Source organism: Salvelinus fontinalis, chromosome 9, assembly GCF_029448725.1.
Source record: "Salvelinus fontinalis isolate EN_2023a chromosome 9, ASM2944872v1, whole genome shotgun sequence".
NCBI classification, from domain to species: Eukaryota; Metazoa; Chordata; class Actinopteri; order Salmoniformes; family Salmonidae; genus Salvelinus; species Salvelinus fontinalis.
The window spans coordinates 59,745,328-59,767,462 of NC_074673.1; the positions used below are offsets into that span (position 1 = coordinate 59,745,328).

At 43.5% G+C, this 22,135-nt stretch overlaps 1 protein-coding gene across 1 annotated transcript; it reads left to right on the forward strand.

The window, feature by feature from the left end:
* The first annotated feature begins 352 nt into the window (after positions 1–352).
* ldha (lactate dehydrogenase A4) lies at positions 353–21,988 on the forward strand. Its single transcript, XM_055934967.1, has 8 exons — positions 353–467; positions 15,051–15,176; positions 17,715–17,832; positions 18,083–18,256; positions 18,623–18,796; positions 18,931–19,048; positions 20,747–20,870; positions 21,509–21,988. Exons 2-8 carry the CDS (start codon positions 15,051–15,053, stop codon positions 21,671–21,673), a joined length of 999 nt encoding a protein of 332 aa, XP_055790942.1. The 5' UTR covers positions 353–467; the 3' UTR covers positions 21,674–21,988.
* Positions 21,989–22,135: the final 147 nt, after the last annotated feature.

Genomic DNA, 22,135 nt, shown 5'->3' on the forward strand with positions numbered 1-22,135 from the left:
TTTTACTGCTTGCATGAGTTACTTGATGTGGAATAGTGTTCCATGTAGTCATGTCACTGTGTAGTACTGTGCGTTTTCCAGAGTCCGTTCTGGACTTGGGGACTGTGAAGAGACCCTTAGTGGCATGTACAGTATGCATTGGTGTCTGAGCTGTGTGCTAGTCGTTGGCGAGCCTGCCCACAGCTGACCCCGCCCCGTTCCTTGTGCCACAGTGAGTGGCTTCTCCATCCCATAGCACATTCGCTCAGCATGGACATGACATTTAACACGGGGACCCTCCCAGTGTGTCATGTAATCACGCAGCGTCTACCGTGCACCTCTCTGCTGCTTAAATACCAGGAACCTCCCCCACACACGCCAGTGCCACAGAAAAGCTGCATCCAGACAGGGAAGAGGCCAGCCAAAGTCATTCCAACTCGCATTTCAGTGTTGTTTCCACATTACTTTCACGAAACTAAACCTTCAAGGTGAGACATCGGATTTTGTGATCAAGTAGGCCTAATGGGAAAACGTCAGACGAGATGTTATGCGTTTTGGTGAAATTCTGGGAATAATGGCCTGCAGTAGTTGGTTTATGAAGTGAAATATAAAAGTTTCATAAGGGCATGATCAATGGTCATGTTTTACAGCTGATAGGCGTACGGTGACTTGAGGTTGACTAGGTGGACTTGAACTTGAGAAGTATACTCTGCTTACTTATTGCTACAATGTTAAGTGATGGAGATGCCTTGCGCTCACAGAGAGGGGTGTATCACATGTACCAATTAGCTAGCAGTTTCTTAAGCTTTTTCAGTGATTGGTTTCCAGGAAGCAGATGATCGAAAACTAGATTATCACAAATTGTTGTAAAAGCAGGCATACACATTTCCTCCAGTTGTGCAAGTCTTTGAATGTGGAAAGAGTATGAGAATATGAGGCTCTTGATACAGCGCACTGCGTGTTTGGCAGACTTTTGTGATTTTTCTTTACGGTGGTTCATTTGGGCAACTATAGTCTGGTTATAACCAGCGAAAAGGTTAGATGTACAGTAATGGTGGTAATTATGGTAACCTAGAGGAAATGTAACTCGCTCTGAATAGTCTACTGCTCTACCTCAATCTGTATGCAGCCTGTTGCTGTATTAAGCATTTTAATTGCTTATGCTAAACATTTTGAATAAGACTAGTAATAGGCCCTAGACCTAATAGTAAATAGGCTGGTTATTGATCAAAGGATACATTTGTGAAATGGCCAACTAGGCTACTGTCAAATAGTACAACATGTCCTTATTATGGAAGGTCTTAATTATCATCCAGTTTATTTTGCCAATATTTCTAAGCTCTGTACATTTCCACTTATCCACTAAAGTTGACAAATAATATATATTACTAATTTGCTAAATGGTTTTATTTCATCTGGGACTGCCACAAACTGACAGATACGAAGAGCTTGCTATATGTTTTCAGACAATAAAAAAAAGGACTAGATTGTGCCAAGAGCCATGCCTATCTGTGTTGCTCTGCATCTTGGGAATGTTAGCTCGTTAGCTTTCCTGCACAAGACCACTTGGTGATGTGCGTATGCTTAAATCATAGTTCTGCACTGAGTTTATGCCAACATGCATTGTTTTATAGCTTTACTCGGGTAATTAGATAATGGCAGCCGTGGAATGTATCCTTTTAAAGAACTCTCGCATCCATGCCCAAGTGGCTCGTGCCAATGATTATCCTGCACCCTAATCGTCACCTCTAGGGGGGGGGCTGAACCATATTTACATTGATGGCATACAGTGCTTTTTTTCCTTTGGGATAATAGCCCACTGTTGAACAACTAGTATCTTCTTGGAAGACCTGTGATCACTTGACATTACTGACTGTGCATTTATATGGCAACATTATGATTACCCAGGAAATATGTACAGAGTTGAAGACTCAGTAGCCTGAGTGCTATCATGCCACCTCCTTGTTACTCATTCATTGTCACGTTTGGCTTGAACAATTAACAATGGATTTAGCAAGAGCACAAACAGATTTGGGACCAGGCTAAAAATGTTGGCACTGTTCGAATATGCTCAAATGCATTCTTCCTTCTTTCCTCCCAAATCCTTACAAAAGTAGCTGATCTTACATGATTTTATAGGAATGATATGAAGACTATTTGAACTGGGCCAGTCTCTCATTGCTTTCATGTCAACAACAAGCGGTGTCACACAGTCTTGTCGGCTGTCTTTTATGACACACAGCAGAAACACAAATTAGAGGCTGGCAGATAGGCAAGACTTTGACACAGATGTTTGGAGCAACAGATAGTCCGACGACCGTCGGACTGAGTCAGAACTGGCACACTCTGGCCTGGGGTGGTTCAGTGGTCTAAGCCGCTGCCTCTGGATAACATGTACCGTACGGTGTACTACCATTGTGAGCATGGGTTTTAATCTGACTAGGTTCTCTAACACTTTTTCTCTCCTATCTACTTTGTATTTTTCTGTGTTTATTGGATAGAGAGCAAAGGGAGTGGGACTACCCCACTCCTTAAAGACTGGCACTGCCTGAAGACGAGTTCGTAAACACGTTATTTCTCGCATACACACTTAGCAGGTGTTATCGCAGGTGCAGCGACAATCTTATGTTCCTAGTTCCTCTCAATCAATGCAGTAAATGTCAAATAAGCACACAATAACAACAATTTTATTAAAATCAAACATTTAGTACAGTAGTAGAGTTACTTGATGTGGATAAATAATATGTCAAACTTATTAGTGACCAGTATTAAATCCCTAAGGTGCAGGGTAGAGTACCCGGTGGTAGCCGGCTAGTGACAGTGACTAAGTGGCAGAGCACAGTGGTGGCCAAAAGTTTTGAGAATGACACAAATATTAATTTCCACAAAGTTTGCTGCTTCAGTGTCTTTAGATATTTTTGTCAGATGTTACTATGGAATACTGAAGTATAATTACAAGCAGTTCATAAGTGTAAATTACATGAAGTTGATGCAAAGAGTCAATATTTGCAGTGTTGACCCTTCTTTTTCAAGACCTCTGCAATCTGCCCTGGCATGCTGTCAATTAACTTCTGGGCCACATACTGACTGATGGCAGCCCATTCTTGCATAATCAATGCTTGGAGATTGATAGAATTTGGGTTTTTGTTTGTCCACCCGCCTCTTGAGGATTGACCACAAGTTCTCAATGGGATTAAGGTCTGGGGAGTTTCCTGGCCATGGACCCAAAATATCGATGTTTTGTTCACCGAGCCAATTAGTTATCACTTTTGCCTTATGGCAAGGTGCTCCATCATGCTGGAAAAGGCATTGTTCGTCACCAAACTGTTCCTGGATGGTTGGGAAAAGTTGCTCTCGGAGGATGTGTTGGTACCATTCTGTATTCATGGATGTGTTCTTAGGCAAAATTGTGAGTGAGCCCACTCCCTTGGCTGAGAAGCAACCCCACACATGAATGGTCTCAGGATGCTTCCTGACACAGGACTGATGGTAGTGCTCACCTTGTCTTCTCCGGACAAGCTTTTTTCCGGATGCCCCAAACAATCGGAAAGGGTATTCATCAGAGAAAATGACTTTACCCCAGTCCTCAGCAGTCCAATCCCTGTACCTTTTGCAGAATATCAGTCTGTCCCTGATGTTTTCCTGGAGAGAAGTGGCTTCTTTGCTGCCCTTCTTGACACCAGGCCATCCTCCAAAAGTCTTTGCCTCGCTGTGAGTGCAGATGCACTCACACCTGCCTGCTGCCATTCCTGAGCAAGCTCTGTACTGGTGGTGCCCCGAACCTGCAGCTGAATCAACTTTAGGAGACGGTCCTCACGCTTGCTGGACTTTCTTGGGCACCCTGAAGCCTTCTTCACAACAATTCAACCGCTTTCCTTGAAGTTCTTGGTGATCCGATAAATGGTTGATTTAGGTGCAATCTTACTGGCAGCAATATCCTTGCCTGTGAAGCCCTTTTTGTGCAAAGCAATGATGACGGCACATGTTTCCTTGAAGGTAACCATGGCTGACAGAGGAAGAACAATGATTCCAAGCACCACCCTCCTTTTGAAGCTTCCAGTCTGTTATTCGAACTCAACCAGCATGACAGAGTGATCTCCAGCCTTGTCCTCATCAAGACTCACACCTAGAGAATCACTGACATGATGTCAGATGGTCCTTTTGTGGCAGGGCTGAAATGCAGTGGAAATGTTTATTGGGGATTCAGTTCATTTGCATGGCAAGGAGGGACTTTGCAATTAATTGTAATTCATCTGATCACTCTTCATAACAATCTGGAGTATATACAAATTGCCATCATACAAACTGAGGCAGCAGACTTTGTGAAAATTAATATTTGTGTTATTCTCAACTTTTGGCCACGACTGTAGGGTACTGGGCAGAGGGCAGGGTACTGGGCGGAGGCCGTCTAGTGGTGGCTGTTTAACAGTCTGATGGCCTGGGGATAGAAGCTGTTTATCAGTCTCTTGGTCCCAGCTTTGATGCACCTGTACTGTCTCTGCCTTCTAGATGGTAGTGGAGTGAACAGGCTGTGACTCGGGTGGCTAAGGTCCTTAATAATCTTTTTGGCCTTCTTACCATATGGGTGACATATGACCTATAACACGACTATTCAAACCCATGGGCCTTGAGGGTCAGAGCACATGAATGACCTACTGTGAACATCTTCTGTGACACTTGACACCAATTGGAGCTCGCTGAGTGCTCGCTGACATGTTGGTTGGGTTTTCAAGTGCTCTTGTTACCAGCCACGTGCGGGCGACAGTGGCTATGAGCATGTCCCAAATGGTACCCTATTTTCTACATAGTGAACTACTTTAGACAAGAGCCATTTGGGCCCTCGTCAAAAGTAGTGCACTATATAGGAAATAGGGTGCCATTTGGGACACACTCTCGTTTTCAAGTAAAGTGAATGTCACAGTATACTGTACCGCGATATATGATAATGTCATCGTGCAACGGTCCTTCACCGGTAGAAGATCAAACGTTAATACCCCCGGCTCATTCGACGAGTAGTGAATTAATAGTATGGTAACAGGTGTGATGGCTCCAAGATTTGAACTTAGACTGATGGTGAAGTTTGGTGCCAGCACATGGATACGCCATACCCTCTCTTCTCTCTTTCCCCTCCCTCTCTCCGTATCGCTCACTCTCTTGTCCACTTTCTTTCTCTCTCGTACAGGATCACTTTCAGTTATTAAAGCTCTAAGTATTCTTTTTACTACTGGATACACCTCTTCTCCAATGGGCAATGTTATATATCGACATCATCACTTTGTGCAACACTAAGCAATGTAGAAACAGGAACTTATCTTAATGCCCATCATTTTGAAAGTATTGTTTTTCCAAATTGCACCAATTAATAGCTAAATGGCACCCTGTAGTTACTCTTTTATAAAGCTTCTATTGTAGTGGGCATTTCCATGTTATAAAGAGGTCCCTTTATAGGTCCCTTCCTTTTTTCAATCTTTACTAACGACATGCCACTGACTTTGAGTAAAGCCAGTGTGTCTATGTATGCGGATGACTCAACATTATACACGCGAGCCGTGTGCTCAGCCTTTGAGCGAGCGAGAGAGGGAATATGATTTTGATAGCTGGCACTGGTCTGAATGACTCGACTGCCCACGCATGGAGAGAAAGAGAACTGTGTGTTTGTTCCTTGAACGTATCGAAATGTGAATTTCCTTTTGCGCAGGAATGTTTTCCGTGATAATTCAGATCTGTACATGCCTGTGTCCATATTCACACAATGCTGGAGTAGCTAAGTCATCAAGGTGATGTGATGGTAACAGGCCCCTACTAGCACTTACCCTCATTCTCCCCGAACCAGGAAGAATAAATAGCGGCCATGATGCAATCGCCACTCCATAATAGTGAGCCATGGCAACCAGAAACAGGTCCAGGCAGAGGGTGGGAGATAGATACGCATTGCTATGGAGACCCAGCGTCGCTGTCGGTGGAACAGAAGATAAGGATTGGATGATGGCCTGCAGAGTCGGGCAAAATAACTTACTGTTAGCAACCAAGACATTTTAAATAGGATTTGAATATGGTAAAAGGAAAGTCATTGAGTTGAAAATGCCTTGTTCCTAAACAATGTGGGGATGATAACTCCATAGAAAAGATAATAGAAAACTCCATAGAAAATATATATTTTTTTAAGCTGACAATATCCAGTTCATAATAGCCTATGAACTGGCAGAAACTAAGGACTAATAATACAAAATAAATATATACCCTACCGGTCAAACATTTTTTTTTAACATTCAACACCTACTCATTCAAGGGTTGTTTTATTTTTACTATTTTCTACATCGTAGAACGATAGTGACGACATCAAAACTCTGAAATAACATAAACGGAATCACGTAGTAACCAAAAAAAAAGTGTCAAATATATTTGAGATTTGAGATTCTTCAAATAGCCTCCCTTTGCCTTGATGACAACTTTGCACACTCTTGGCATTCTCTTAACCAGCTTTATGAGGTAGTCACCTGGAATGCATTTCAATTAACCGGTGTGCCTTCTTGAAAGTACATTTGTGGAATGTCTTTCTTTCTTAATGTGTTTGAGCCAATCAGTTGTGTTGTGACAAGGTAGGTGTGGTATACAGAGGATAGCCATAATTGACAAAAGACCAAGAAGAGCTCTTCTTATGGCAAAAAGAGCTCAAATAAGCAAAGAGAAACTTGAATGTTTCTTCAAGTGCAGTTGCAAAAACCATCAAGCGCTATCATGAAACTGGCTCTCATGAGGACCGCCACATGAAAGGAAGACCTAGAGTTACCTCTGCTGCAGAGGATAAGTTCAATAGAGTTACCAGCCTCAGCAATTGCAGCCCAAATAAATGCTTCAGAGTTCAAGTAACAGACACATCTCGATATCAACTGTTCAGAGGAGAGGAGACTGCATGAATCAGGCCTTCATGGTCAAATTGCTGCATAGAAACAACTACTAAAGGACACCAATAAGAAGAAGAGACTTGCTTGGGCCAAGAAACACATGCAATGGACTGGTGGAAATGTGTCCTTTGGTCTGGAGTCCAAATTGGAGATTTTTGGTTCCAACCGCCATGTCTTTGTGAGACACGGTGTGGGTTAATGGATGACCTCCGCATGTGTATTTCCCACCATAAAGCACGGAGGAGGTGGTGTTATGGTGTGGGGGTGCTTGGCTGGTTACACTGTTTGTGATTTATTTAGAATTCAAGGCACACTTAAACAGCAAGGCTACGACAGCATTCTGCAGCGATACGCCATCCCATCTGGTTTGGGCTTAGTGGGACTATCATCTGTTTTTCAACAGGACAATGACCCAACACACCTCCAGGCTGTGCAAGGGCTATTTGACCAAGAACGAGAGTGATGAAGTGTTGCATCAGATGACCTGGCCTCCACCATCCCCCGACCTCAACCAAATTGGGATGGTTTGGGATGAGTCGGACCGCAGAGTGAAGGAAAAGCAGCCAACACTAGGCCTTTAGGTTATGCCTACGCTCCATTGTCTGCCTCTTGAGTAAATCTGAGATGAAAAAACATCAGGCTATTCCATTAAAACAACTAGATCCTATGTGCACGTTGAAATCAAAATTCACTGTCCTTTTGTGAGGCGCAGCCGGGAACTAGTTCTGTAAGATGGCGAGTCGTGGGGTTGATAAACCAAGAGGATTCCCCATCATTGTTTAAATCTCCCGTTTGCGAACATTTTGGCCTCCCAGTAGATTACAACAGCGATGGAGAGTGTTCCCACTGCTCAACGAGAATAGCCTAAGCAGCTGCCAACACCTCAAACATGCTGACACATTTACGCCGACAACACCCCAGTATTTTTACAACTTGAGCGAGGCGTAAATCGTAAAAACAACAACTTTGGCTCCTGTCAAGCCCTTCGCAGCTGATTCTGACTGGGCCAAATAAATTATTACAGTATGTGAACATACACTGAGTATACCAAACATTAGGAACTACTTCCTAATATTGAGTTGCCCCCCCCCCCTTTTGCCCTCAGAACAGCCTCAATTTGTAGGGGCATGGACTACACAAGGTGTCGAAAGCGTTCCACGGGGATGTTGGCCAATGCTTCCCACTGTTGTGTCAAGTTGGCTTGATATCCTTTAGGTGGTGAACCATTCTTGATACACACGGGAAACTGTTGAGTGTGAAAAACCTAGCAGCATTGCAGTTCTTGACACAAACAAGATCGCCTGCCTCTCCTTTTTGCCACATCTTTGATTTAAGCCTACTAGAGAGTGTCTCCTCAGGCCTGGAGGGAAGCAAAAGTCATTCCCCTACCTAAGAATAGTAAAGTCCACCTCACCAGCTCAAACAGCCGACCAATCAGCCTGTTACCCTTAGTAAACTTTTGGAAAAAATTGTGTTTTACCAGATACAATGCTATTTTACAGTAAACAGACATCAGACTTTCAGCACGCTTATAGGGAAGCGTGCACGCTTATAGGGACACAAATGACTGATGATTGGCTGAGAGAAATTGACAAAAATATTGTGGGGGCTGTTTTTGATATTCAGTGCTGCTTTTGATCTTATTTGGGACAAATCATTCACTAAACCCTAAACCTCAACTAAATCTTGTAATGAATAAAGGTGGAAATTGAATGCTTAGCAGGACAGGAAAATTGTCTAATTCACACACTTATCAAGAGAACATCCCTGGTCATCCCTAATGCCTCCGATTTGGCAGAACACAAACGCTTAGTTTGTAACTGATGTCCGAGTGTTGAAGTGTGCCCGTCTATCCGTAAATTTAAAAAACAAGAAAATCACTGCTTAATATAAGGAATTTTGGTTCTCATGGTTCTCACCCACTTCCATAGACTTACACAGTAATTATGACATCTTCCGGAAGAGGTCATCCAACCTCTCAGAGATCTTGCAGCATGAGTTGACATGTTGTCCATCCAATCAAAGGATCAGCGGATGAAAAGCATAAGCTACAGCTATCTAGCACTGCAGTGTATAAAATGTGGTGAGTAGTTCAATCAAAGCGAGAGATAGATAATAGTTGAACAGTTTTGAACAAATTAATTTCTTTAAAAATGAAGGAGAAGCTAGCTAATACAGCTAGCTAGTTTAGTGTATTCAAACACCCGGCTAAAACAGAAATGGATGGTATTTTAACTAGCTGGCTATGCCTATCCAACACTGTAGCTCTTCTAAGTCAAGGTAATCTTTGTGTAATTAACTTTTTGCCACCGGGTGTAACCCGCCGGTGTAACTGCTAAACTGCTCGCTGACAGTACACTGTACTGCATGATTGTAAATAAAGGAAAGGGGGATACCTAGTCAGTTGTACAACTGAATGCCTTCAACTGTAATGTGTCTTCCGCATTTAACCCAACCCCTCTGAATCAGAGAAGTAATAGGGGGCTGCCATAATCGACATCCACGTCTTCGGCGCCCGGGGAACAGTGCCTTGCTCAGGGGCAGAACAACAGATTGTAGCAGGTTTACTAATGCGTGAGTTTTAGTAGCTATGTTGACTACTTATGACATTAGCTAATATGATGTAGGCTGTGCGTAGCGGTTAGATATTATGAAGGTTTGGCTTGGAAAGGTTTTTTCACCTGGTCAGACAGCTGATGTGTTGTGCACTTAAGTCCACAAGAAAAGGGGAAAGGTGAGAAGTGGAGAACGCATAGATGCAAGGAGGAATTCTAAAATGAGCAATATGATCATGATGTTTGTATGTGGCTGCTATGAAAGTTAACTGTGTTTGCGTGTGATCAGGGGTGTATTTATTCTGCCGATTGTGTTGAAAAACCTGTGTTGTAAACTTTCATTAGGCTAGGTTGTAGCAACCTCATGATACATATAGGGAAAATGTGAGTATCATGTAGTAGCCTAAATCTAGAAGGCTACCCAATACATTTGACCCAAGTTTAACAATTTAAAGGCAATGCTACCAAATACTAATTGAGTATATGTAAACTTCTGATCCACTGGAATGTGATGCTAGAAATAAAAGCTGAAATAAATCATTCTCTCTACTATTATTCTGACAATTCCCATTCTTAAAATATAGTGGTGATCCTAACAGACCTAAGACAGGGAATTTTTACTAAGATTAAATGTCAGGAATTGTGAAACTGAGTTTAAATGTATTTGGCTAAGGTGTATGTAAACTTCCAACTTCAACTGTAGATAAGATTTACATACTGTATTGTACCGCGGACAAGCCACCGGGGGAGACTCGGAGTCTTCATCGCGGCGGTGGCTCCATCTGCTGGACGTACCAGGTCTCGACGGGTCCTCCGGCCAGGACTGTTTTGGGCTTGTGAGAAATCAAGGGGGCTGATTGATCACCCCCTGCATGGCCCACAAAGCAAGCAATTGCCAACCCCGTGTCTATGGATCCGGAATCAGGCTTCGAGGGGGCGCCAGAACCAACCTCACCTGGTGAACAACTCAATTTCAAGAGACACCTACCCTGAGCCCCCTGAGAGGACAGTTCAGGACCACCCAGTGGGAAGATCCGAACATGAAAACCGCCGCGGCCCAAGTGATAGCGGTGGATGGCCAGATTCTTCCAGGGGTGAGTGACTGGCGATACCCCCATAATAAATAACGTGTTGTGTCAGGTGTCTTACTGGCGTGGTGTCGTACTGACGTTGGAACTGTTCTTCAGCTGGCTCACACTCATTTGATGGGGGCGTTCCTGGGAATGGAGAAGACCCGGGAACAGTTCGCCGCCCAGGATGAGGCGAGCCGTGGAAGACTATTGCCGCAGCTGCCAGGGGTGTCAAATCACCTCCCCAAAAGCACACTTATGGAACCCATTGGTTCCACTACCAATCATTGGCGTACCGTTTGAATTTATCGCCATTGCCAAACCGTCCAGAGAACACCAGTACATAGATGTGGATAGGGGGCTGCTCCTTCTGCTGTTTCCTGAAGTCCACGATCAGCTCCTTTGTTTTGTTGACATTGGTTGAGAAACCTCTCATTCTCCTCACCTCCTCCCTGTAGGCTGTCTCGTCATTGTTGGCAATCAGGCCTACTACTGTTGTGACGTTTGCTAACTTGATGATTGAGTTGGAGGTTTGCGTGGACACTCAGTCATGGGTGAACAGGGAGTACAGGAGGGGGCTGAGCACGCATCCTTGTGGGGCCCAAGTGTTTAGGATCAGCGAAGTAGAGGTGTTGTTTCATACCTTCACCACATGGGGGCAGCCTGTCAGGAAGACCAGGACCCAGTTGCACAGGGCGGGGTTCAGACACAGGGCCTCAAGCTTAATGATGAGCTTGGAGGGTACTATGGTGTTGAATGCTGAGCTATAGTCAATGAACAGCATTCTTACATAGGTATTCCTCTTGTCCAGATGGGATATGGCAGTGTGCAGTGCGATGGCGATTGCATCGTCTGTGGATCTATTGGGACGATAAGCAAATTGAAGTGGGTCTAGGGTGTCAGGTAAGGTAGAGGTGATATGATCCTTGACTAATCTCTCAAAGCACTTCATGATGACAGAAGTGAATGCTATGGGAGATAGTCATTTAGATCGGTTACCTTTGCTTTCTTGGGTATAGTAACAATGGTGGACATCTTGAAGCATGTGGGGACAGCAGACTGGGTTAGGGAGAGATTGAATATGTCTGCAAACACTCCAGCCAGCTGGTCTGTGCATGACTGAGGACGTGGCTAGGGATGCCGTCTGGGCCGCCAACCTTGCGAGTGTTAACACACTTAAATGTTTTACTCATGTCGGCCACATAGGAGAGCCCATAGTCCTTGGGTAGCGGGCCGCGTCGGTGGCACTGTTATCCTCAAAGCTGGCAAAGAAGGTGTTTAGCTTGTCCGGAAGCAGGATGTCGGTGTGGCTGGTTTTCCCATTGTAGTCAGTGATTGTCTGTAGACCCTGCCACATATGTCTCGTGTCTGAGCCATTGAATTGCGGCTCCACTTTGTCTCTATACTGACTTTTTGCCTGTTTGATTTCTTTACAGAGGGAATAACTACACTGTTTGTATTTGGCAATATTCCCAGTCACCTTGCCATGGTTAAATGCGATGGTTCGCGTTTACACTTTTTTTTGCAAATGCTGCCATCTATCCACGGTTTCTGGTTAGGGTAGGTTTTAATAGTCACAGCGTGTACAACATCTCCTATACACTTCCTGATAAACTCAGTCACCGTATCAGTATATATGTCAATGTCATTCTCAGAGGCTACCCGGAACATATCCGAGTCCGCATGATCAAAAGCGTGAAGCGTGGATTCTTGAAGCGTGGATTCCGATTAGTCAGACCAGCGTTGAATAGTCCTCAGCATGGGTACTTCCTGCTAGAGTTTCTGCCTATAGTAAGGGAGGAGCAAAATGGAGTCCTGATCAGATTTACCGAAGTGAGGTCAGGGGAGGGCCTTGTAGGCATCCCTGAAGTTGGAGTAGCAGTGGTCGAGTGTTTTAGCCACGCGAGTACTACAGTCAATTTGTTGATAGTACTTCTGTTGCGTTTTTCTCAAATTTCCTTTGTTAAAATCCCCAGCTACAATAAATGCGGCCTCAGGATATGTGGTTTGCATGATGTCCAGTGAAGTCCTTTGAGGGCTGTTGTGGTATCAGCTTGAGGGGGAATATACACGGCTGTGACTATAACAGAAAATAATTCATTTGGGAGGTAATATGGGCGGCATTTGATAGTGAGGTATTCTAGGTTGGGTGAACAAAATGACTTGAGTTCCTGTATATTATAACAATCACACCATGAGTAGTTCATCATGAAACATACACCCACTTCTTCTTCTTCCCAGAGAGATATTTATTCTTGTCTGCGCAATGAACTGGCTGTACGGACTCAGAAAATATGTCCAGAGGTAGCCCTGTTTCCGTGAAACAGTAGGTTACAATCCCTGATGTCCCTCTGGAAGGAAATCCTCCAACAGGTCATCGACTGAATTTTTATTGATCATTATCAATTAATTTATTACAATTTCAAATTGATCACAGAAGGTAGGATTTAGTAATAATGAAACGATGAAATGCCAACTTGTGGCTTTTTTTTTTTAGGAGATTGACATTTTAAGTTTGCATTAGCAAGCATGGTGGTCAGACAAGCTCATATGTCAAATTCAGTGACGTTTTAGAAGAGGAAGGACAGTTATTTTCATGAGCATGGCCCTTTTTTTATTACAGCATATTGAATGACTGTTACAAGCTTCCCACAATAAGTTGGGTGAATTTTGGCCCATTACTCCTGACAGAGCTGGTGTAACTGAGTCAGGTTTGTAGGCCGCCTTGCTCGCACACACTTTTTCAGTTCTGCCCACAAATTTTCTATAGGTTTGAGGTCAGGGCTTTGTGATGGCCACTCCAATACCTTGACTCTGTTGTCCTTTGGAAGTATGCTTGGGGTCATTGTCCATTTGGAACACCCATTTGCGACCAAGCTTTAACTTCCTGACTGATGTTTTGAGATGTTGCTTCAATATGTCCACAATTTTCTTCCCTCATGATGCCATCTATTTGTGAAGTGCACCAGTCCCTCCTGCAGCAAAGCACCCCCACAACATGATGCTGCCACCCCCGTGCTTCATGGTTGGGATGGTGTTCTTCGGCTTGGAAGCCTCCCCCTTTTTCCTCCAAACATAACAATGGTCATTATGGCCAAACAGCTCAATTTTTGTTTCATCAGACCAGAGGTCATTTCTCCAAAAAGTACAGTCTTTGTCCCCATGTGCAGTTGCAAACCGTATTCTGGCTTTTTTATGGCGGTTTGGAGCAGTGGCTTCTTCCTTGCTGAGCGGCCTTTCAGATTATGTCGATATAGGACTCGTTTTACTATGGATATAGATACTTTTGTACCTGTTTCCTCCAGCATCTTCACAAGGTCCTTTGCTGTTGTTCTGGGATTGATTCGCACTTTTCGCACCAAAGTACATTCCCTCCTGAGCGGTATGACGGCTGCGTGGTCCCATGGTGTTTATACTTGTGTACTATTGTTTGTACAGATGAACGTGGTACCTTCAAGTGTTTGGAAATTGCTCCCAAGGATGAACCAGACTTGTGGAGGTCTACAATTTGTTTTCTGAGGTCTTGGCTGATTTCTTTTGATTTCCCCATGATGTAAAGCAAAGAGGCACTGAGTTTGAAGGTAGGCCTTGAAATACATCCACAGGTACGCCTCGAATTGACTCAAATTATGTCAATTGGCCTATCAGAAGCTTCTAAAGCCATGACATAATTTTCTGGAATTTTCCAAGCTGTTTAATGGCTCAGTCAACTTAGTATATGTCAACTTCTGACCCACTGGAATTGGGATACAGTGAATTATAAGTGAAATAATCTGTCTGTAAACAATTGTTGGAAAAATTACTTGTTTCATGCACAAAGTAGATGTCCTAACCGACTTGCCAAAACTATAGTTCGTTAACAAGAAATGTGTGGAGTGGTTGAATAACGAGTTTTAATGACTCCAACCTTACAAGTGTATGTAAATGTCAGACTTCAACTTTATATTTCCTTAGAAGCTGTGCAAATGAAATGTAAAGGCAATATTCACGCTTTAGCGGAGACTGCATTCATGGTAAAAGCTGCATATGTCAGCTCAAATCGGGAAATTAACTTAAAATTGATGTTGCGGAATCTGTAATGCTTCAGCTTAGAATTTTTTTTTTTTTAAAGTTAATAATCTACACTTGAGTTATTTGACCATGTCAAGAAAAAGAAAACAACCCAAGAATAACAATAGGTTTCACAGCTCTGTGATCATCTAATAATAATATATTGGATTTATATAGTGTCTTTCTACGAACTGAGGTACTCAAACTGCTTTGAGGGGGAAACTCGCCTTATCCACCACCATGATGATGCACGCAACCATTTTGTGCCAGAATTCTCACCACACATTAGCTAGCATGGTGTAGAGGCGTGGAGTGTTGTACATTATACCAATGAAGAAATTGTTTTGAGAGTTGTATCAGCAGTTATTCGTATTAGCAGTAGAGAAAAGTAGGTACCAGAGCACATTGCTGTTTCTTGCTCCGAGAGGATGTACTGAAGGAAAGCTGAGGGGATCAGACTGACCCTCTCTCTTCCTCTTTATGTCTCTCAGATGACCACCAAGGAGAAGCTGATCACCCATGTCTTGGCTGGTGAGCCCGTTGGCTCCCGAAACAAGGTGACAGTGGTTGGCGTCGGCATGGTTGGCATGGCGTCCGCAGTCAGCGTCCTGCTCAAGGTAAGACCGATGGAGGGATGGATGGAGGTGGTAAGGTGTGATCAGGGTTGGGCATGTTACTTTCTAAATGTAATCCGTTACAGTTACTAGTGTCCCAAATTTTGATCAGTAACGTACCTTTTGGATTACACAAATTCAGTAACGAAATCGGATTACTTTTAGATTACTTTCCCTTACGAGGCATTAGAAGAATACAAAAATGAATATTACCAATTGAACGACATATATTGCAGGATAAATCAGTGTTAGAGTTAACATAGCTGGCCATAAATGGATGTTACATATTAATTTATGGGTTGGTTAAGGAGCCTTATTTTAACCCATTGCTTTCTACTACAGATAATAATATGATTAGGCTATATTTTTACATCTAAAAAAATCTGAAATATACATTTTCCATAAGCCAATAATTAAGAACTAAGATCTGAATTCCATAGAGTGAAGTTCTGTCAGCTAAGGACTTATTAGCCTACTCTGTTATTTTTTTTTTCATGGAGGACTGATTGGGCTCATTGCTTAAAGTTGAAAAATAAATGCTGCTCTCATGGAATGGCATACTTTAAGAACTACCGATTTGCACATAAAAATGTTTTGATGTCATATGCTGCATTTGCTACATTTTTGTTGGTGACACTTTGATATCTCGATAATTTGCCGTTGTTTAAGTCTTTCAAAGGTGTTTGAGCATGTTACGTTAGGTCTATGGACATATTTTCCAAAATTAGATTGAGCAATTAAAGCTCCACTCGTGGTCTTCTTAAAGTAAACTCGTTTTTGACAGTATGGAGCACAATATCACAGAGAAGTTTAGAAGGGAGGAACTCCCTCAAGCTTTAATACCATAGGCTAGGATCCGCACTATGCAGCTATTGCCAGAGCGCATCACTGGCTGTCCATGGGTTGCAAAAACAATGATTGACAGGCAGCTTAAACTTATTCAATACAACCATTATTGGGTTAAAATACAAAATATACAATTGTGCACAGTCATCCACAACAACCACAATACTCAAGGCATACATTTCTAAACGAGAGAGCAGCAGTGTGATTCACATCAATGTGCTACGTAGATATCAGAAATAACTGAATTGGGGATGGGGGAGATTTTTTGTTGTTATTCAGTCAGCAAGTCACTGAGACCACGGTGTCTTTTGCAGATGAGCCCTGCATGAACACATCAATTACTCTATAAATATCTATAATTAAATTACACAAAATATGAAAACAAAATAAAATCATATAAAACAAACAAACACATTCTTCAGTAAAAAGGCCCTCTAACATCTGCCTGGATTACCCAAGAGGCACCAACTCCACCAACTTTAAAAAGGTCAGACACACCCTTGGGGACTGTTAAACGTTTGCATGCCGACAGTACTTACGCACCTCTGGACAGAGTGTCAGCAGTCAATCGCTTTTGTTTTCTCACAGCAAAGACCTTGGAAGTCGTCAGCCACTCAGACTTGCTAAAATACTTCAAACCAGAATGTGGCAGCATTGTTTGGCAATGCATTTCGGTTCATATTGCTCGTGGTCTAGATTCAAAGCTATCTGCGCTGTTGTTGCTATTTTGTAGAAAACCCTTGCTGATACTAGCCTGATGGCCACAGCTAGATAACTTGAAAAAGAAAAGGAGAGCCGCACACACTAGGAGCTCTGATGCAATAATTTAATAACCTAATAACCAACGTTTTCGACAGACAAGCTGTCTTCATCAGGGTATAACGACAAACCCTGCAGGTCCCTAGTTTATATAGTTTCAAAGGACACACAAGTGTCTGTAATCATGACCGGGTGTGGCTTGAGATCATTGGTTAATTTACAGATATAAATAGAACATGTAAAAAACATGAATGGATAGCGTACGATCACAGATACAATGTGGCTACATAGGCCTACAAACATTTACAATGAATAGCAAAATCACAATAATCACAAGAATGGCTTCAGACCAAAGTCTACGTTGAGACCGAAGGGAGCAAGGGTCTTTAAATGAAAGATCCAGGCAGCCTCTCGTTTTAACAATAAATTGTCACGGTCACCCCCGAGAAAGGGTGACGTGTTCGATGCCGATATAACGTAGGGACAAAATAGAGTGGTTCGCTTCCAAAAAGTAGGCCGCAACTGGATACGTCGAGTTTTTGCACCTAATGGTGCTACGATGCTCAGAGATTCTTACTTTTAATTTGGGCTTCATTTTACCCACATCATTTTTGCCACAAGAACAGGTTATAAGGATCTTTCATGACATGGGGGGGGGGGGGGTTAGCATACAGCATTGCACTTCATGTCTGAAATGTACAGTATATTCTATTTTATTAAATGTAGTGGTAAAATGTAGTGGATTTATAGAGCTAGTTTCCCCAGACACAGATTAAGCCTTGTCCGGGACTAACAAGCAGTTTCTATGGTGAAATTGCTTTTAGGCTAAGATTTAGCCTTCATCTCGTGTCCGGGAAACCGGCCTCTTAATCATATCCATATCCTTTTCTATATGGATTATATTCCTGAACCCTAACAAGCCTTGTGTTGACCCAGGACCTGTGCGATGAGCTGTGCCTGATTGACGTGATGGAGGAAAAGCTGAAGGGTGAGGTCATGGACCTGCAGCATGGCAGCCTCTTCTGCAAGACCCACAAGATCGTGGGTAATAAGGGTGAGTGAGGAGTCATACACTTATGCACACGCACACACACGCACAAACGAGTTGTGTGCACTCACAAAGACACAAACAAACACACATATGCACAAACAAGTTGTGTACACACACTGATTTGTTGTGTGGGTGCTCGGAACCCTAGGTTGTATTTGTGTGTGTTTAATGTGCATCTTTACCTTGAGTTGCCCACTGTTATATAATCGAACCCTGGTTACATTGTGTGTGTGTGTGTCCTCCCCCACTCCAGACTACAGTACAACCGCCCACTCCAAGGTGGTGGTGGTCACCGCCGGTGCTCGTCAGCAGGAGGGCGAGAGTCGTCTGAACCTGGTGAAGCGCAACGTTGACATCTTCAAGTTCATCATCCCCCAGATCGTCAAGTACAGCCCCAATGCTATCCTGCTGGTCGTCTCCAACCCCGGTACAAGAGGGCAGGAGGGAGGGATGGAGGGAGTCATTTGGTTAAACGTGATCCAGTGATTTGATCGTTACTCTAGCATTGTGCGAAGTCATTGACAGGTTTGAATAAGATGTTAGTGCTGGCCTGCTCACTCCGTAGCTCTCCAGGGCCAGGTTACATTATCAGGAACAACTGCATGGTCTTTTTCCTGACAACTACGGTCCATACTCCAATCAGCAAAGTCAACGCTGGCTATATAGTGAACATTTATACATATGCAAATGTAATTTAAGGGGTATGGTTATGGTTAGGATTTGTTTTCTTAACTCAAATTGTGATAACATTTGTAACCCCCCCCTTCTCCTTTCTCTCCTCTGCCTATCCCAGTTGACATCCTGACCTACGTGGCCTGGAAGCTGAGCGGTTTCCCCCGTCACCGCGTCATCGGTTCCGGCACCAACCTGGACTCCGGTCGTTTCCGCCACCTTATGGGCGAGAAGCTGCACCTTCACCCCTCCAGTTGCCACGGCTGGATCATTGGAGAGCACGGAGACTCCAGTGGTATGTTGGCTATGGCTTCAAATCCACTCCGGAACTGGCTCTCTGCCCATACCATATTGTGGAAAACCTTCATGGACATTGGTCTATGACAGAAAGGTAACTGACTGGATACCTGTCTCTTCTCTTACTCCCAGTGCCCGTATGGAGTGGCGTGAACGTTGCTGGTGTTTCCCTGAAGGGCCTAAACCCACACATGGGCACAGACGCAGACAAGGAGGACTGGAAGCATCTCCACAAGATGGTGGTCGATGGGTGAGTCTTATAAACACACATCGCTATCTGTTCCAACTACACTACCAAACGTATGTGGACACCTGCTCGTCAAACATTTCAATCCAAAATCATGGGCATTAATATGAAGTTGGTGCCCCGTTTGCTGCTATGACAGCTTCCACTCTTCTGGGAAAGCTTTCCACAAGATGTTGAAACATTGCTGCGGGGACTTGCTTCCTTTCAGCCACAAGAGCATTAGTGAGGTCTGGCAGCAGATGTTGGATGATTAGCCCAGGGTTGCAGTCTAAGTCAGGGCTCTGTGCCGCCCAGTAAAGTCCTTCCACACCGATCTCGACAAACCATTTCTGTACGGACCTTGCTTTGTGCACGGGGGCATTGTCATGGTGAAACAGGAAAAGGCCTTCCTCAAACTGTTGCCAGAAAGTTGGAAGCACAGAATCCTCTAGAATGTCATCGTATGCTGTAGCGTTAAGATTTCCCTTCACTGGAACTAAGGGGCCTAGCCAGAGCCATGAAAAACAGCTCCAGACCATTATTCATCCTCCACCAAACTGTACAGTTGGCACTATGCATTGGGGCAGGTAGCGTTCTCCTGGCATCCGCCAAACCCGTCGGACTGCTAGATGGTGAAGGGTGATTCATCCCTCCAGAGAATGTGATTCCACTCCTCCAGAGTCCAATGGTGGCGAACTTTACACCACTCCAGCCGACGCTTGGCATTGCGCGCATGGTGATCTTGAGCAGCCACACACAAGCCTGGCCATGGATAGCCATTTCATGAAGCTCCCGACGAACAGTGCTTGTGTTGACGTTGCTTCCAGAGGCAGTTTGGAACTGGGTAGTCAGTGTTGCAACCGAGGACACACAATTTCTACACGCTACGTGCTTCAGCACTCATCGGTCCCATTCTGTGAGCTTGTGTGGCCTACCACTTCGCGGCTGAGCCGTTGTTGCTCCTAGATGTTTTCACTTCACAATAACAGCACTTACAGTTGACCAGGGCAGAATCCCCTATGGCGATTGCATGGCTGGCTGTGTGCTCGATTTTTGTCATCAACAGGTGTGGCTGAAATAGCCAAATCCACTAATTTGAAGGGGTGTCCACATACTTGTGCATATATAGTGTACATCTGTCGAGGGTCGTTTTAAAAAGGAAAATTACCATTTCTTATTGGACAAGTTCCGATAGATACCCCCCCTTCCACACCAAAAAATAGATTCTTAGTCCAGGATTAGGCCTAATTGGAAACTGGTCCTTAGAGTTTGACTCCAAATGAATCAATAAATAACACAATAATAGAAGTAGAGAATAAATTACTTCACTCCCAATCAAATCCAATAGAGCTTGGAGGAATGAGGATGGAATTTGACCCTAGGCTAAGAGCCAGAAACATGCTGGAAGTAGCACAGTAAGTACTGACTACGCCATTGTGTTACGTGTTTACTGCACCTGGCATCTAGGTCTAAAACAGTTAAGTTGTTGATATGCAACGCTGCAGACTGTAAAGGTATAACTATTAATTAGAAGTTAATACAAGTGATTCACAACCCACTTTATAACTAGTTTCAAGGGCATTTGTCCCTGCTGTTATCTAAATGTATTTTCCTGTAGAAGTTCTTAGCATTCACAATAGGAAAAACGATGCACTTTTCCTACGAAATTACAGTTTAAATGTGTTACAAACTCCTCTCCTCGTGTCTCTCTCTGTCATATAGTGCCTATGAGGTCATCAAGCTGAAGGGTTACACCTCCTGGGCTATCGGCATGTCTGTCGCTGACCTGGTTGAGAGTATCCTGAAGAACCTCCACAAAGTTCACCCCGTGTCCACCCTGGTCAAGGTAAGAAGTCCATCTGCCATGCTCTACATGTGCCTTGATGCCAAACATTTACATTTTTCATTTTATATGAAAAATATATATATATATATATATATTATCCAGGGTGACTTACAGGGAGTGCACTAATTTAGATACTACCATACTACTCGTAGCTAAGAGTGTGCTGAATCCATAACACTCCTGGTGGTTCCAATCAGGGGAAGAATACAGTAGAGCAGATGGTATAATGTATTAACGGGCCAAAAACCTTTAGGTCTAAGAGGGTTGAAAGAAGATAGACGTATCTTTGGTTGTTGTAGCATAGCGGTAGGCGAACTCAACTTGACTGAAAAAGACAGTCAGCGCTCACAAATAAAGTATTTCTATGAATGTTTTTCAAGAAAACTATTTGCTACACTGTATACCTAATGTGTGTTATGACTGAAGATGTAAGGATTAAGTTGGCTCTTCTTTATACATAAATACAGACATATCTTTAAGATAGCTTAAGAATAAGATAGCTTTATTTGGACCAACCAGTCAAACAGATCAAGGCCACGGATGTATGGACTTGAGACACACACACTAATATTACACCCACCGCCACTCCACTTGTGATCCATCCCTAATCAGACTCTCTCTTCTTCCCTCCCTCTCAGGGGATGCACGGTGTGAAAGACGAGGTGTTCCTCAGTGTGCCATGCGTGCTGGGCAACAGTGGTCTGACCGACGTCATCCACATGACCCTGAAGCCCGAGGAAGAGAAGCAGCTGATCAACAGCGCCGAGACCCTGTGGGGCGTGCAGAAAGAGCTCACATTGTAAAGCGGAGTGTTCATTTTATAAGCAATGAGACAAAATACTCAAATCACCTATTTTTCCCCAGACTAAAACTAATGATAACAAGATGCCCTGAAAAACTATGACAAACACAAATTACTTTTAATTTTAGTCTACGAAAATGTGACAAGACTTCCACGTGAGGCTTTAATGGACAATCATGGTCGACTGATAACGAAAAGTAACGAAGGAGGAAATACAAAAAAAATAACCCTTGTAAAGAGCCACCTGTGCCACCTGGATATACTTACGATACACTCCACCAACCAAATAAAACTACCAGGATGATGAAACAACCAATCTGTTTTCTCTCTCCGTGTGTGTGCGTGCTATGCCTGTATGGTAGTTGCGTTTACATGTTAGAATTGCAGCTGTTTGAGGCAGGGTTTTACACATTCACAGATTAGGCATCTCATTCAATGAGGTGAAATGGAGGTCCCTGGTCTT